At 37.6% G+C, this 17,838-nt stretch overlaps 4 protein-coding genes across 4 annotated transcripts; all 4 read right to left on the bottom strand.

Annotated features, from left to right (window-relative positions):
* Window positions 1–92: 92 nt before the first annotated feature.
* On the bottom strand, window positions 93–2,564 carry GCK72_004735 (uncharacterized protein; the record flags this gene model as incomplete). Its single annotated transcript, XM_003097086.2, has 3 exons — window positions 93–266; window positions 1,386–1,558; window positions 2,501–2,564. The coding sequence occupies 3 exons, from the start codon at window positions 2,562–2,564 to the stop codon at window positions 93–95; spliced, it is 411 nt and encodes a 136-aa protein (XP_003097134.2).
* Window positions 2,565–5,597: 3,033 nt separating this feature from the next.
* GCK72_004734 (uncharacterized protein) lies at window positions 5,598–6,521 on the bottom strand (the record flags this gene model as incomplete). The annotated part of the gene is made up of 2 exons (XM_053724861.1): window positions 5,598–5,879; window positions 6,450–6,521. The coding sequence occupies 2 exons, from the start codon at window positions 6,519–6,521 to the stop codon at window positions 5,598–5,600; spliced, it is 354 nt and encodes a 117-aa protein (XP_053589055.1).
* Window positions 6,522–8,227: 1,706 nt separating this feature from the next.
* On the bottom strand, window positions 8,228–11,006 carry GCK72_004733 (uncharacterized protein; the record flags this gene model as incomplete). The annotated part of the gene is made up of 3 exons (XM_003097068.2): window positions 8,228–8,308; window positions 9,408–9,721; window positions 10,781–11,006. The coding sequence occupies 3 exons, from the start codon at window positions 11,004–11,006 to the stop codon at window positions 8,228–8,230; spliced, it is 621 nt and encodes a 206-aa protein (XP_003097116.2).
* Window positions 11,007–15,914: 4,908 nt separating this feature from the next.
* On the bottom strand, window positions 15,915–16,190 carry GCK72_004732 (uncharacterized protein; the record flags this gene model as incomplete). Its single annotated transcript, XM_003097070.2, has 1 exon — window positions 15,915–16,190. One exon carries the CDS (start codon window positions 16,188–16,190, stop codon window positions 15,915–15,917), a length of 276 nt encoding a protein of 91 aa, XP_003097118.2.
* Between the last annotated feature and the right edge of the window lie 1,648 nt (window positions 16,191–17,838).

Genomic DNA, 17,838 nt, shown 5'->3' with positions numbered 1-17,838 from the left:
TCAATTATTTATTCGTTTTCTTCATGTTCAATTCCTTTTCTTTCTATAGTATTATACACATATTTACACAATAAAAAGCAATGGTTTAAGATCTAAGCCAACAAGAGTGGAGTGTCTCCAGATGACGCTGGGTACTCATCCACGTCCAATGCCATCGGGGTCTCGTCACGATTCTCGTTGATTCGAGGGCAAGTGGAACGGAGTTCGTATGGATACTGTTCAGGGGTGGGGCATAGTTTGTCGAAGGAGACGACACCTTCTTCGTCCTGAAATATATGAAGAATTAGGGGAAATCTGGATATACGGACACACATGTGGAAATATGTTTGGGAGGTCAATAAATCATACAAGAATGAAATAACCTACGACGTTTCGAAACTATGCCATTTCTAAACTCGATCGTTTTAAAATAAGAATAATGAATATGACATTTTCTGTGAAATTTTAGGTGGAACCGTGTTTTTTGTAGTCTTTGTAGTCATGGTTTCGAATTGTCTTAGTTTCAAACTTTCCCGGAACCCATAATGAACAGTCGGATGTACAGACATTCCCACAGAACACAGCAGTGCGACGCGTAAGTCCGCAACGAAAAGATTTGAATTTTTCTGAGTCGCGTTGCGTGTGCGTCGCGGTTTATATTTAAAGATACGAGAAATAAGTATTTGGCGCTCAGCCAAATCTTTTTGGCACCATGCCAATCGTTGTGCGACGGAGCGCGTTTCCGCGACGTTACGCCTCGCACTTCTGTGATGCCGAGAATATTCTATAAGCGTGTCCTGAGGTACCAAAAAATCAAACAGTTATAAGTTTTATACCAGTACACAATACACATCTAGATCTCAGTTTTTGTAATGGACAACTTTTTTTGTGCGGATCCTCCCTGGATAACTACAGATCAGGAAAGCATATCGGCCTATTAAGACAGAGTTGTCACTTTTCTCGTTGAAAGGAATTCTCAATTATAAAAATAAATTACTAGACTCAATTTAATAACTGATGCAAAAATGTTCATAATTTGACTTTATCTTACGTCATGACGACTTTTAAAATTACACCCTACTCACTAGAGAAGGTCGCCAAGTGACCGTGGAGATGTGGGACGTGACTAATATCATTGGAAAGCTGAAATCACGCAGATTCCAAATATATATTCAGGTTTTGCCCTCGACGCCTCATTTTCTCAAATTCCAGGCTTCGAGGCTAAAAAACTTAATATATATTTGGAATCAGAGTTTTGTCAGTCACGTCTCATAACTCCAAACAGACTCCATGACCTTCCCTAGTCAAAACAGTTAAATCTAGTTAATTATGACTTTGACCACCTTTTAGTCAGTTCTAGGTCATTATTACGATAACGGGGTTTCGAGTTATCCATTCCAACTCACCAACTCATCCAGTGTCCATAAGCCGACATTCTTATGACACACGTATGGTGTCACAATGGATCCTTCAGTTGTATCAGTCTTATTATTACACAATCCAGCCATCACCAGGTCATCTTTCAAGTGGACTCTCACAATTTTTCGAGCGTTTTGTTCGATGCATTCGGTACGGCACACTGGAAAAAATATGTTATTTTCTTGTTATTGTTAGGAGGCTAATGCCCGGGGAGGAAAGTTTAATACGATTTTATGACAGGGGGGGTCTTATTTTTTTATTGTTGTGGAAAAAATGTTTTTGTTGCTGCTGGAATAAATTCTGAAATTTTTAGAATCACGTGACAATCTATTGCCAAGAAACAGGGAAGAGAGAGAGAGAGAGCCCAGAGAAACCAGACACTCTAACTTCTCTGCGCTCTCTCTCCTTACTATCACTGCAGCCAAGATCCCGTCTTTAAACGCGCGTATCTCGAAAGCTAGAAAAGATATCAAAAAGTTGTCAACTACAAAAATGAAGATCTAGGTTTGAAATACATTATGAATATAAATTTAAAACAATGGAGTGATGTTCAGAGTAGTTATTAACTCGAAAACATGGGCTGAATGCGGGTTTTAGGAGATCCTCCAGTTTAAAGGCACATGAGAGTTTTAGAAATGACTTTTTTTTAAAACTAAATTGCTATACTACTATTATGTCTTCAAATCTATAAGAAAATTAGAAAATTACGGTTTTTTCCAGAACTTTTTTGAGGCGAGACTGTTTTCAAGAACTATAATGCCCCTTTAAACATATCTCGAAACATTTTGAGACCTTGCACATGTTTAGAATATACCTAAGATATGTTATAAAAGTTACATAGTTAGAAAGCTGACGTCATCTGGATTCTGAATCTGTATTCAAAATTTTCCTAACACTAAAATAGACCGTGTTATAAAGGTTTATGATTCACCAAAGCTCGGAGTTCTAAGTTCAAAGTCTTGTAACTTTGCTCATTCTGACTCTACTAAAATTTTCAAGGCAGATTCAGAATTCTCACAACGTCAGCTTTTTAAGCATATCACATTTCACACAAAAATTCCATTTTCAGACCCCACTAGCCCCCTCTCCCCTTACAACTTACATCCAACACTTCCGGAATCCACGGCGACCACAAAAATAGTTACAATAGTAATCGTTGACCACATTCTCTTTTTTCAAACTTCTTCTCCAAATAATTCACTTTAAAAGAGGAGACTGGAACCGAAACAGTTCGTGGAAAAGAGGGCGGAGCTTAATTCTGAGAGGGGAAAGGGGGCGGAGTCTGGAAAAGTGTGGTTGTTTGCCAACAACACAGGGCGGTCTTCTATTTCCGAATGAAGAAAAGAAGAAGATGTTGATTCAGAAGAAAGATGAGACGGATACATAAATTCCGAGACGGATGATCTATTGAATAAATAGTGAGATGTGTGGAGATGTTTATTGTTTTTTTCTTTTTCTTTTTCTGTTCCAGACGACGTCACTCCACGCAATTTTCGACGATTCGTTTTGATTCAAGACAACTGAAAAGAAGAAGTTTCAGAAGTGGTCAACCACTTGATCATGTGGTCGAAATGTATTGGAGTAGTGGAGGAGAGAGGGAGAGAGAGAGTGATTCAATTCGATTTGATGTGTAAATTGTACAATTGTTGATCGATCAAGAATCTTACCTACTTTGACGTTTAATTCGGGTGTTTCTTCTTTTTTGGATGTTATCGGTGACGTTCCGATTTTCACGTATATCTACTGATGTAGTAGGTACAGTGACGTGCTGGTTGAGAACTGTAAGGAAAATTACATTTGCAGGGTTCAGTGGAGCATGAAATTGTAGTCTTTTTGAGTGTGCAACATGTACTAACAGAAAGCATGTTCCTACAAATCGCAAATAAAAAATAACAGAAGAAACGTATTATTTATTAAATGTTATATAGCACACAGTATCATTCAAAACCAAGATTGAATTCTGAAGTATAGTCAAAACTTCGAATTTTCGGGAAAAAATTCAAAAAATCTCAATTTTTTTGCTCAAAATTTAGATGAAACAATTTTTGAATTTCAAACGCCGGGCCGACGGGCCAAGCCGAGGAAAATTCCGATTTCGGCCCTGCCCGTGACAGGTAACTTATAAAATTCGATATTGCTTCTTGGTATGATTCATTTTCTCATAATCTCAGTTTTTAAAGGAATTGTAGATAAAACATAGAGCTTTACTTTTAAGGTTTTTTGTACGATAACAAAAACCCAAAAGCGCTGAAAATTCTCTAACATCAAAACTTTGTGTTACTAACGAAATCAGAACTGAAATTTAAAACAACAGTTTCAATATTTCTAGATGCGTTCTGTAGAATTTAAAAGTAGTTTAAGAATTTTTCAGAGTCGTGGTTGCGAAATGTCGTAGTTGCGGATTGTCGCAGTTGCGAAATGTCGCAGTTGCGAAACCTACGTGAGTTGCGAAATGTCGCAGTTGCGAAACCTACGTGAGTTGCGAAATGTCGCGGAGCCATTCAGAATTAGAAGAACTCTGAAAAGATATTTAAAAATGTTCACATTTTCGATGAAAAATTGAAAATAAAATGTCAGAAAATTTTTTGAAACAATTGGTTCTATATGATCTAGACCATTTCCTGAACTTTAATTGAGCTTTAATTTAATTTAATTTATTTGTTTCATTGAATGGTGAATACCACTTACACGTGAAAATGAATTGGTTTAGGAGTTACATGAAAGAGATGGTTAATAACTAGGAAAAGAAATAGATGGAATGGGAGCAAACGGGGAGTAGAACAGAAAGATAAAGAGGGGTAGCATAGTTAGAGTTAAGAGGGGTAAAATAGTTAGAGGCATTGACAAGGTAGCAAAAAATAGTTTTTTGCATTTTCTGCTACCCTGTGAGTAGCTCCATCACTAATTGCAATAAGACAAGAAATATAGTTAAATGACACGAATTGATATTAGCTAGAACCATAAAATTCAGTGGAGAAAGGGTCAGTATTTGAGTGAGTCCCTTAGTACTTCAAGTATTTTTAAAATTTGAATTTGTTATCCTGGAAAGCTAGAAACTTGATGTCAACATCAGAAATGTTAAAAACAAACTGGAAAACGTATTTTGAAAAGATTTTGAGTCTATCTCTAAAATTGACAAAAATACATTTTTTAGTTTTTGAGTGAGCCCCAAACTTTGGCCAAAAAGCGGTTTTATCCACTACGACCCAGACAAGACATATATTATTTTGGATAGCCAGTATCAGAGCTGTGCGGAAGTAAAATTTTTGAAAAGGGAAGAAGGAAGAAGGAATAAAAAAGTGAAAAAAGCCTGGAAGAAGGAAGAAGGAAGGAAGAAGGAAGGAAGAAGGAAGTTGGGTTCCGAACCGGGAAATCGGAAGTTAATTTTGAAAATGACAAATTTGAGGAAACTTTTTTCTAGTCATCTCTGAAAACGAATTTTGATGTTGTTTCATACAAAATTCCTTAAAAAACCACCAAAATTCCGCCAAAATACCGTCGAAAATTACAAAATTTTAGTAAACTTTTCAACGGAAGAAGGAACAAGGAAGAAGGAAATAAAATTTTTGAAAAGGAAAAAGGAAGAAGGAAGAAGGAAGTGAAATTTTTAAAAAGGAAGAGGGAAGAAGAAGAAGGAAGGGAAAAAGGCCCGGAAGAAGGAAGAAGGAAGTCGAAGGAAGGAATTCCGCACAGCTCTGGCCAGTATCTTAAATTTCAAAATGAAATCCGGCGTGGTCTTGTTCATTAAAACTTATTTTCAAACGCCGTAGTTCTGCATATAGTTTTTTCTCTTATTTCTTGTGAGAAATTAGAAATACCCGACTGGTTTTCTCGTTTCTCTATCATTGATATTTTTTCTTCCAACTCCTTTTTTCTCTCGAGCAACTCTAGAATTCCAAAAAGATGGATATCAGCTTCCCAAGCAGAAAATCTGACCAAGTTATCGTTCTCTATTTCCAAATGGCCTAGTACGAACTTCCTGTGTTTGTGATTCTTTGCTTTTCTGTAACAGATGATTATTTTAAAGAATTTCATAAAACTCAAAGTGTTAAAAAAGGTGGACCGTTTTACCTAAACTGAATTCGGAAAGATACGAGCCATAATGTCAAAAATTGACCGTACCCGTGAATTGGTTTATAGTCGAACCACTCACAGATAATATCTAGATAACACAGATAATAATATTATTGTTTGTGAACTTACATGAAAAAATGAGGGGAACTGGCCCCTTCGACACGCACAGTGATGAGTTGATCAGTAAGAGCATCTACGTCGATAAATGCGCCTTCTTTCAAATTCAAATCCAGTAGTTTCAGCATATCCTCTTCACAGTTTACCCAATATCTCAAAAATTCGTTGACATCATTACAACCGAAAATTGTGGACTTTAACTCTATCCAACCAACATTTCTTATTGATTTCAGATCATTCATAGTTATCCATCTACCATTGTTATACTTAGTGACATAGTATTTTAAAGCCTGAAAACGTTTAAAGTTTGATAGATAAGAATAATAATTCATTGGAATTAACAACGAAAACATTCTGGTTAAACTTGGTAGCTTACTCACAGAACCATTTTAAACATACTTGTCAAATGAGGGGCCGGGCCTGAAAAGCTTAGGCCCGGGCCCGGCCCCTCAGGCCCCTCTTTTCAGGGATATGGGATTTTTGAGAAAAATTTTCAAATTTTTCATGGGGAAAAATGTTCCAATTTACTCGTTTTTCATACTTTTTTCATGATGATTTAGTATATTTTACGAAAGATTGACTGAATTTTTCAGCCTTTACTCAAATTCGAAAAAAAATTTGAAAAAAATTTGAAAAAAAATTCCTTCCAAAAGACGGGCCTGAAGTTTTGGAAAAAAAGCCCGGCCCTTGACAAGTATGATTATAAACCCAAGTGCATCCGATTTCAAAAATAGGATTGCTTACGGTTTGAGGCTTACTCCGGAGAAAATGAAGGTATGTTTTGAAACACAGTGATTTTGTATGTGTTTTCGTTTCACGAAGCTGAGCGGCACTTTCAACTGGTATAATAAAACACTTACATTCGGATGCTTAAAATCTATTGGAATATCTGAACCAATTTCAAGTCGCTTCGACACTGGTATTTTGTCCATCAGTTCGGTTAACAGTGAAGTACTTAAACTGCCTCTCATAAATGAGAAACCGGTGCATTTTTCTAATAATGATAAGTTCAAGCAATGCATCATTGTTTCAGTTCTTAGCTCGTCTAAATAAAAGTTCCATCTCACCGAAGGACAAGAAAAAACAGCACTGATGCATTTAAACAAGTCAAGAACCGTGTTAGATGAACAATGTTCAATCATTAAAAATGTGTTATCTTCACCGTAGTATCTGAAACAAACGAATGCGTTTCAGAAACATAAAGTATCTTGACGTTTCTTACGAACCTTTCACATAACTGCTCCATTTTCGAAACTGACTCCAACTGTTTTTCAGACTTCCTTTTCCGGAAAAGAATAGATAAGAAGTTATTCGATTGGGCCAAGTCGTATCTTAAACGTTGTTCGCCTAAATGAACAGTGATTTTCTTCAGTTTGTATTTCGAAACTCTGAGAAAAGATTCCAGACGATAAGAGCACATGGATAATTTTATTCTGAAAAAAATACGAGTTTTGTGTTTTTAGGAGACGAGGAACTGCGAACGACACTGAACTACAGTGTTCTTGAACTACAAACAGAAGTTTGGATATCCTATAACTTACATTTCATTTGAGTCCATAAACTCAGTAACCAATTTAAACGGCACTAGTGGAAGTTTCAGAATGAGAAACGGTTTGTGTTTTGGAATAGATGTGTCAATGTTCCAAAAACACATTCTGATAGCTTTATGAATTCTCTGTAATGAACTTTTCATAATTTTCCAAACCATGAGTAGAGAAGAAAGGCAAAAATTATTGATTCACAACGTTGTGTGCATATCGTTTGCATCTTACGCATCTGCCCTTTCTGCTGGGGGGGTCTGGGAGGCTAACAGGACCGTCTACAGGTAAACATACTACCGGCCAGACGACATCCGACCATGACCAGGAAGGGTGAGAAATCAAATTTATATGAAGAGTAATAGTGTATTAGGATTAGAAGGTATTGGTATAGGTGAAGGATCCTAGTGAAAACCAGTCCCGAAACAAATTCTGGTGCCTGGCGTGTGGAAAAAACGCGTATTCCGCAGCTCTTTGAAATATCTCGGAACTTTTCTCTTGAATGCTTCTATTCTCCAAATTTCTAGAAGTTCTACAAGTGAAAACTATCTCCCCTCTTTCCCAAATAAAACCATCAGGGATACAACAAATTGGTGCTCTAGCAGATTTTATTTAATACCAGACTTGCAAAATTCCGGGCCGGCCCGGATTTGAATTTTCGAACTTTTTTCACTACAATTTTTTGTCCAAAAATTTATTTTCTGAAAATTTTTCATATTTTTCCTGAAGTATATTTTCCAACAACCTTCGAAACCTACAAAAATTGGGCCGGGCCGGAGAAATTTTAATTCCGGCCCGTTGCAAGTCTGTTTTGTTCTTGACGGAAAAACAATTTGTATATCCAATTTTTAGATGGTTGGGCTTATAGCGTGTTTCGCAGTCCAGGGCCATGGTTCCTGGTTATCTTTGTAAGCGATTTTGACAACTTCTAAGTTTCTCACGGGCTTTATTCTATTTATCAAAAAAAAAAAACGAATAATTTAGAAAAAAGCGAACAGACGACAGATGTAATTCAATTATTTACTGGAAAAACAAAGAAGATGAAAAACTACAACAAAATGTTAATTTTTTTCAAAAATAACTCAATTTATCAGTGCTGTTTAAGCCATGGTGACTGGTCTCTTCTCAATATACTCCTTCAGTTTTGGGTAGTTCATTACACGCTCACGCCACGCGAGAATCTGAAAAAATTCAGTTTTTAGTCGATGGTTTAGCTACGATGCTATTTCAATACAGACCCAAACTGAGAATTTGCAGATTCAAATTTAAATTTAAATTTATTGCGACTAAAAGGAAACCATATAGATTCAAAAGACTAGAAACGATCCCTCACGAGACAGTTTCGAGTAGAAAATAGGGATGACATGATACATAGGAAACGGGGAATGAGAATACATATAAAAAGGAGGGTAGACAGACAAGTTGGCAAGGGGGAAGAGATAACCGTAAGAAGGCAAATTAAATGAGAAAAGAATAATATGTATTTAACAAAATGACCAGATGAGATAATTAATTAAAACCGGGTAATGGCAGAGTCAAGAAGATGTTCAAATTGGGAGGGGGAGAGGAAACTACTAACATTGGCAACGATGGCATTCCAGATGGGAAGGATAAAAGAGAAAAAATTGTCGGAGAGGGGGGAGAGATAAATGAGGGTCATGGGTCTTCGTGGAGAACTTGACAGTCTGATAAAGGAATTGAGATTGGGAAAATGAGATGCGCCAGCTATAAATTTATACAGGAGGAGTAATTGCGCTTTGAGTCTACGGTGTCTTATAGAGTAGATAGAGAGAAGTTCTAGACGATGCGAATAAGATGAGAAAGCGATATTGCATCGTTGGAATCAGGAATAGTTAATTACATACTTGCAGACCGGGCCGAAACGGGCCGCCGCGTAACTCGCTTCAAACTTAATTTCATGAGCTGGAAAATATACCAAAATGTAGATCTCGACGAGTTCTATCTTCGTGACCTACTACGGGCCGGATGGCTATTCGTTATTGTGCCGCTGGCTGGGAAAAGTGCTAAAAAACCGCGAAAATGGCCAAAAAAGCCATTCTAGCCCGGCCCGCGGCACATTAACGAATAATCATCCGGCTCGTATTATATCAGTGACATAGAACTCGCCGAGATTACATTTTGGTCTATTTTTCAGCTCATAAAACTCAGTTTGAAGCGAGTTACGCGCCGGCCCGTGTTGGCCCGTTTCGGCCCTGTTTGCAAGTATGAATTAATTGTCCAGTAATTGCCAAGTGGGACAGTTTTTTAAGAGAAACTCACCTCCGGATACCCTTCAGCATACTGTGGCCACCAATTAATCAAAGTTGTCATATCATCAACAATAATCAAATCAGCGAAAGTGATCCCTGAATCCACTAAAAATCCAGACTTGCTCTTTGCCAAGAACTTGGCCAAAAGGGGCAAAAACTTGTCTCTTGCCGGAATCAGCACTTTCTCTTTTTGCTGTTCTCCATCTAATTGAGTGAATCCAAGCATTGTATAGAAGTAATCGTGGATTTCCGCATAGAAATCCTTGAATTGATCAACGAATGCGTCGACGAGCGCAGATTCTTCTGGGGTCTTCCCAGCGAATCCTGCAAATGGAAAAGGAATTTTTGGGGCAAAAAGAGTCTAGTCTCCTTCGAAAAGGATTTATGGAAATCTGGGAAAATCTTATGAAATATGCATAAAATTGTGGGCATTTCTATGAGGACACCTAATTTCCAAGACGCGAGTTTTATCCCGGAAATGCCCAAAACTGACAGTGATGGCCGATCTTTTTCCGTTGGGTTTCTAGGCCAGCGGAAAGTTCTTCCTTGCCAACACAGAAAATTCGTACAGTACTGGCCATAAAGAATGCGACACTTGCAGGTTTTAGTTGAAAATGGTCAACTTTGTGACTTTGACACGGCCTCCCTGATAGTCTTACAATATTGATTGTTTATGGAGTGTATAGATCACAAATAGAGCTTCATTTTTGTAGTTTACAACTTTTTTGTACGAGCACATCCGAAGAAGTTATCAATCGTCAAAGAAATTTCTCGCAATTGTTGCCATTTTTCCGTGCTAAAAAGAGAGGTTTCTGAGCTGTTTACTTTGACAAATGATAACTTATTAGGATGTGCTCGTACAAAAAAGTTATCAACTACAAAAATGAAGCTCTATTTGTGATCTATACACTCCATAAAAATCAATATTGTAAGACTATCAGGAAGGCCGTGTCACAGTCATAAAGTTGACCATTTTCAACTAAAACTGCAAGTGTCGCATTCTTTATGGCCAGTACTGTAAATCTTAACAAAAGCTCCGTAAATCTACACCAGAAGCCTAAATTGGCGACTTGGATCATTCTAAACCTAATTTAGACCGAGACTAAACCAATTTTTGAAACGATTTTTAGCCAATTTACGCCAAGTTTGACCATTTTTAAACGAACTGTCTTTCTTTTATTTAAAAGATATGAAAAACATTGTTCTCTCAATATTGAAACTAGATCGCTAAATTAAAGTGGATGAAATTTCCGTGCCCTAGAAACTTAACGGAAAAATTCGGCCAGCGTTTTTTGGACTGGACATTCTAGAATGATTGCGACCCCTATATTTGTTACACATTTTACCTGACCCAATTTTTCGAAACAAAAAATGCTCACTTACCAAACTTCGTTGCCAAGTATCTGGCAATGGCCATCGACTGTGGAATCTCCAAACCATCAACCGTCAAAACTGGCACTTGTTTGAATGGGAAACTCTCTTTTCTCTTCAGAAATTGATCTTGATTCAATCGTTCATCCTCGAATTCAACACCAGCCAAATGAAACAGTTGACGGGAGACATCAGCAAGACCACGCGATAAGAAGTAGGTCAGTTTGTAGTGGACCATTGCAAAGAGGAGAATGAAAGAGTGAAAACTGAAACGAGTATTTATATGTATTTACACGCGGAAACCACGATGACAATTCAACAATTGATAAGGCAAATAGAGAGATAGTGAGAGAGGGAAAAGAGAAAAATACAGGGGAAAGTTCAAAAAACCAGTCATAGAATTTTGTGACATTGAAAGGTAAGAGAAAGGAAAGATGACAAGTAGGTATGAATTCGTCATTGAAAATTGGCAGCGCACTACCGTAACCCTTCATACTTTCTCAACAATCTTCCGACACACGCCGGACCGGAACACACTCCAAACTCAAGCAATTAATACCATGAACTGAAAAATATACCAAAATGTAGGTCTCGACGAGTTTTATGTCTATAAAAAATTACGAACTGACTTAGAGCTGGTTATTGTACCGCAGGATTGACTAGACTGTTCTTCCGACTATTTTTGGAAGATTTTTCATTCTAGCCCAACTGCCATGAAGTAACAAATCCTCACTTAGTTCATATAAAGTAGAACTACATTCTGGTATACCTTTTTGCTCATAATCCAAGTCTTCAAGATAGTTACAAGGTTGGAAGTGCTGGCAAGGATCGGTAAAGATCGGTTGACAAGTGTTCTAACGGTCAGAATTTAAAGAAACATTTGCTAGAAAGCTGTGGCTAACTCGTCTTGCCGTCAAAACATCTATACTTGTCAATTGAGAAGATCCAGGACGATTTAACGCTGCTCGCTACGTAACTGCTTCGAAATGATAACTGTAAATGCCTACTAGAGTATACAAGTGTGGATTTTTGGCGGATCATGGAATCCCTTTTGCTGATTTTATTTTCACCGATGATATAAGAAAGCCAGAGTTTGGAAATTTTTGTTTTCGTTTTAACTTCTTTGAAGTTTTGTAATTTTTATGTTGAAGCCCAGAAAACTCCTCAAAATGAAAATTTCAAACAAAACTGAGAAAATTCTCGTATGCGAGCGTTAAAAATCAGGAAATAACTAGAAAACGAGAAAAATGCGCCAATCATGAGATCCTCTCTCAGTTTTGAAGCACAGTATTATACATACAGTATTATAGCCTATCACCAAGGCTGTCAAAAAGGCCGTGGGCCGATTCTATATCTCAGTTCCCAGCCATGAAAAATTTTCGCTTCTTCAGGCGGCCTTGTAGAGGACCAAAAGATTAGTCGATGTACTAAAATTCAGCCCATTTGGTTAATCCGCGGCCTCGACGGCCCTAAAAAAAGAGGGCTGCGGCCGGCCGCAACCGGCCGTGCGACACTCGGCAGTCGTGTGGCAACTTTTGGGCGGAAGTTGAGGTCGATTCGGCTTTAGATCGGATCTTGCTCACCTTCTGGCCGGAAGTTTAACGATTTCAGACTTTAGGTCGGATCTAGGTCACCTTTTGGTCAGAAGTTAAGAGAATGTGGGCTTTAGCTCGGACATTGGTCGGCTTCTGATCACAAGTTTCGAAATGACTGTCGGCTGCCCAGAAGTTGATCGGACCTTGGTCGGATGTTAAGAGCGTCGAGTGTCTCGCAACGCGTGCTTTTTGTTTTTTCAATCATTTTCCGAAGTTTTATTTATTCGTTTTTGAGTGAATTTTTCTTATTTGTATCAAATCTTACATTATTTTTCATTCAGATTACGAAATTTCATGGAAAAAATCGAATTTCGTTAGTGGAGGTGCACAAGTTCAGTGGAAAAGTTATCGTAAGTGGATTTTTATCTCATAACCAGAAATCTCTAAGTTTTTTCAGGTTCTCACTAAAAAGCAAACAGTGCGAACTTCCCACCTTGAATGTATTGTCAGAAGGTAATATTTACAAGTAAAAATCATAATTAATTAATGTATTTTACAGAAATTCACTGGCGAAGTCTACATCTGGACAACAATGCGAGCACTCCAGGGATACTTCAAAAAATCATTGTATGTAGTTGTTTTTTTTGTATTTTTTAAAACTTATACTTTTTTATGTATAGTCCTTTTAGTGAATAAATTGTAATATATGATATTTCAGCTGTTTTTGTGCGCGAAAAATAAATCAATAAGGCGATCGAGGGGTTCTATGCGGTCCGTGTCAGAAGTTGGTCGGAAGTTGGTCGTATCTTGGTCGGCTTTAGCAGCGGTCTTGTCCAGAATCCGACCAACCTCCGAGCAGAAGCCGACCAACTTCCGCGCTAAAGTTGCCGGTGACTGCCGAGCAGCCTTGCCTATCACCATTGACAAAATAAATATGTGAACTTGATTCGAATATCAGAAACAGAATCGGCAACGTCGCCAACTCTGTGAAAAACAATTGAACTGGAGGAAAAATATAAAAACACGTGAACTACACAGGGAAGGAAAGAATTTCCAGAATCGGCAAAGTTGCCGATCCTGTTATTAAAAGAGATTCCAAAAAATTTAAAAACGTGAACTCGGTGACAGTAGAGGGTACTTCGTGGATAGAATCGTTCTTCGAAATTGTGAAAACTGTCGATAAAATGAAGTAGATGCCGACGATATATATTAGATGGGTGTCATACAAGTCTAAGTTGTCTGAAATAATAATGGTTTATAGAAAACTTTGTTTTTTGTTACTAACCTTTGTGAAGTTTTATTCCAATTGTATCAAAATGAAGTGAGTGATAAACCAACACTTCTAGTTATTGATTCAAAAATAGACTGACAAACTGATAATTTGGGTCCTGCAATATGAATTTGTATAATGTTGTATACGACTTACCTGTCCGCGAGAAAAACGCTTTCAAATAGTTTTGCATTCGGATAGTGCGAGAATGAAAAACATTGCTCTTGAGCCGCGTTTTTATAAATCTAGGGCACGTTGATATTTTTTCAACGGTTTTTATTCCGTGATATTTATTTGAATGTAAAGAAAATTCATTTCTTATTCAGCGGTAGTGTTTTCAGATATTTTTCGTTTTCTTTTGCGGCATAAAAGTAAGTCGTATACAACATTATACAAATTCATATTGCAGGACCCAAATTATCAGTTTGTCAGTCTATTTTTGAATCAATAACTAGAAGTGTTGGTTTATCACTCACTTCATTTTGATACAATTGGAATAAAACTTCACAAAGGTTAGTAACAAAAAACAAAGTTTTCTATAAACCATTATTATTTCAGACAACTTAGACTTGTATGACACCCATCTAATATATATCGTCGGCATCTACTTCATTTTATCGACAGTTTTCACAATTTCGAAGAACGATTCTATCCACGAAGTACCCTCTACTGTCACCGAGTTCACGTTTTTAAATTTTTTGGAATCTCTTTTAATAACAGGATCGGCAACTTTGCCGATTCTGGAAATTCTTTCCTTCCCTGTGTAGTTCACGTGTTTTTATATTTTTCCTCCAGTTCAATTGTTTTTCACAGAGTTGGCGACGTTGCCGATTCTGTTTCTGATATTCGAATAAAGTTCACGTATTTATCAATGATGTGAAGTTTCAGAAAACGTAGGCTTTATATGAGGTGGAACTGGAAACAACCCATAGTGGTTATTTTACTGAAACTCCCCAACAGAATTATCTTAATTTACTCTGATCGCAACTTTTTCTGTGTAAAAACATTGAATTTTCAGGTAAAATGCAATTTTTTGCAAAAAAGAAATTATCCTGTGAGCAGTCACAGAAATGTTTAGCTTTTTTGTATTTTGTTAATCAAAATTAAAACTTTCCAAATTCTGCCTTTCTTATATGACTACTTTGATTAATTGGTAGTACGCCGAGGGCTATCCGGAAATAAAACTGTATACAGATCTGTGCAGTTCTGATGTCCTTGCAGACCAATTCTTAACGAAAGCATTTTATTCTTATCGATCAAAAATCAATACTTATTTGGGTAGGACAGAGAAAATGGAAAAGAATGAGAGAGTTGAGTGATGGAATATGACAAAACAAAAAGAACGGGATGGTATCAAAAAGAGAAAAAAGGAGATGAAGGGGAGAAGACGTGAACAGGAGATCCCAAGAAGGAGCAGAGATGCGGAGTCAAATTGGAATGGATCGGAGAGAGAGATGGGGAACGTTATCCGGACATCATTCTGAAATCAAATGTTTAATTTTTGGGATTTTTACTGTATTTCCACGTACACCTGTCAAATTGTTCAACGTCAAGATTTATCAGGTACGAACCGTAAAAAAACTGTCGACTACAAAAAGAAAGATCTTGGACTATCTACTTATTTAAAAATTATGAAAATTAGGTTACTCCTGACACCATGGGACACTATCAAAGTCGGCAACGTCCAAAGGAATCACGATACTTTTTGTTAGATACAGTGTGGTGAAACTAGTGATTATATTCCTCACTTGATACATCATACCAATTCAATTAGATTACGCCTCAATATTCGCATGGCACTCTTCTTACAACCACGCTCTACCGAAACCGAAGAAAATTGTGTGCGAAATTGAGAGTCTCAGATAAAAATAGACATTTATCAAGTGGGTTTCGATGGAGCGCAGTTGTAAGAACAGTGTTGAGCTAATAGTTGTCGGACAATAATTATTTGGAAAATGTCAAAGCACTTTCAACAAAAACGTTTGTAAAAATGAAATTCTGAATGCCCCAGGGCTTAACATTGAATACATTTTGAAGAGCTCATCCTGGTGCATGTTACATTTATTTATAGTTCAAAAAATCACTCCAATAGTGACCTCACACTGCTCCGTTTTTTTTGAGGTAGCTACGTATCATATCCAATTTAAAAGCAATCTTTGCAAACGTATATAGCCGATATTAAATGTGTTCATATTACGTCAGGTGCTAACTGAAAAAAATCAAGACCCAATCAGAGATTGAAGTCTACGTCATTCGATTGATCGAAAATGTTCAGATTTTAGTACTACGTCATTCTTAGGGACAGTAATCACGGTCTGAGAAGGTTTTGAGAGAATATTCACTATGTCAAAAATGTATGCAATTTATACAATTTTTTTCTGGCTCGGAACCCCAAAAAGAAATCAACGAACCTATATCTATATCTCTGCCAAAAGTTGCCACCCGGCCTGTAAACATGTCCTGAGCGAGCGTGTCGTTCGAACTGCTGTGGAGCAAACAACTCGTCGTGTCCACCACTCCGTTCGAAACGTTCCAGTGGAAGATCTTGGAGGATGAACGAGGAGACGATGGTGGTGGCAAGGAGGAGAAGGATGACAAGAATGTGGAATGACGGCATCTGGAATAAAGGGAGAGATAGTAGGGAGAAATTAAAAAGAGGGAAAATCGGAAATAAAAAGAGAAAACGGAGGGATAGTGATAATGAAACATATGTAGTCCTGAAGAGATTATATGAAATCTGTACCAGTAATTTTTGGAGCTCACGATTGGAACAATTCTCACCTGTAATACTGGAAATCTGAGACGATTGAATGAGTAACTATGATATCTATTAGCTCAGCATAGTTCGTACAACTGCGCTTCACCGAAATCCCCTTGAGAAATGTATCTTTTCTGGTGACATTTACTTTTAGCACCCCCCCTAATTGAAGAAGCACCCCCCAAAAAGCACCTTAGAATAGCCCCCCACCGCGAATATCAGAAAATATGACCTCAGCATAGAATAATAAGCCCCCACCATTGAACAATTGACCCCCACCATAGAATAACGGACCCCCACCATTGAACATGAGCCCCCCCTCCATTTTATTTCTGCAAAAACTGATTCACCATCCTCCAAATCTTCAGGCTTAGGTAAAAATACTGGAGAGATGCGTTCTGGGGGCCTGTCATTCTATGGTGGGGGCCTGTTGTTCAATGAGTGGGGGACGGATGTTTAATATTGGGGGACGGATGTTCAATAGTGGGGGGCTGATGTTTAACAGTTCAATGATTACAATTAAATGATTTCCTCACGTGGTGGGGGGCTCTAGGGGGGTGGGGGCTATAAGTAAAGAATACCAGGTTCTTGAACAATCGTCCCCCACTTTGTACTGGTGGGGGCTTATTGTTCAACGTACAAATTTAAGTAGAACCCCCCGCCGTGAGGAAGAAGCCCCCACCTGTTTTGTACTGGGTGGGGGGCTCTTCTTAGGTTGATTTCAACGTGGGGGGTTCTACTGCGGTGGGGGGCGATACGTAAATAATACCATCTTTTCTCTGAGTCTCTCAATTTTGCACGTAATATTCTTTTGCTTCGGTAGAGCGCAGTTGTAAGAGTCTTGTGTCTTGCTAATAGTGACTAATAGATTTAAAACTTCGCAACCTCAAAAATCTTTCAAGCTCAACCAGGGCAAGTAATTGGAGACAGTTGCTACATGCCATAGTTTCAAAAAGTTTTAGGTTCAAAATATCATAGTTTTGAATTCGAGAAAAATTGTTTTAAAGCACCCATGAGGGTGGTGTAGGCTTGAATCGACTGGTTGTTATAATTTTGAAAACCTAACATTTTATGACATTCGAATGTCACAGTTTAAATTTTGTTAGTTTCAAAGTGTCTTGGTTGCGGAACGTCCAAAAAACACGGTCTCAAACCACGGGGAGTTACTAGCTCTGTTACTTCTTTCATGTCATTTCTAACATATTGCGTTTTATGTGACCAAACAATAACTAAACAAGACTTCAATCCAGGTCATGCTTACGAAAATCAGAGATCTATGGGTAAACAGATCAATTTTGTTCGAAAACTTAAGGTAGACGATGGCTTATGAGCGGAAATTCCGTTCAACGACTACTTTTTTGAAAAAAAAAAGAATCTCATAGTCAGAGCCCCTCCCTCTTTTTTACAAATAATTATAGATAACAATATCTGGATATACTAATCGGTCAAAGCAAAGAAAATAGTGTGTTGTCTAGAAAACATTGCACTGAAATTGTTCTTAAGGTTA

This window comes from Caenorhabditis remanei, chromosome II, assembly GCF_010183535.1.
Source record: "Caenorhabditis remanei strain PX506 chromosome II, whole genome shotgun sequence".
Taxonomy (NCBI): Eukaryota; Metazoa; Nematoda; class Chromadorea; order Rhabditida; family Rhabditidae; genus Caenorhabditis; species Caenorhabditis remanei.
Note: the sequence above shows the minus strand (reverse complement) of the source record. Positions and strands in the feature narration are given on the sequence as shown.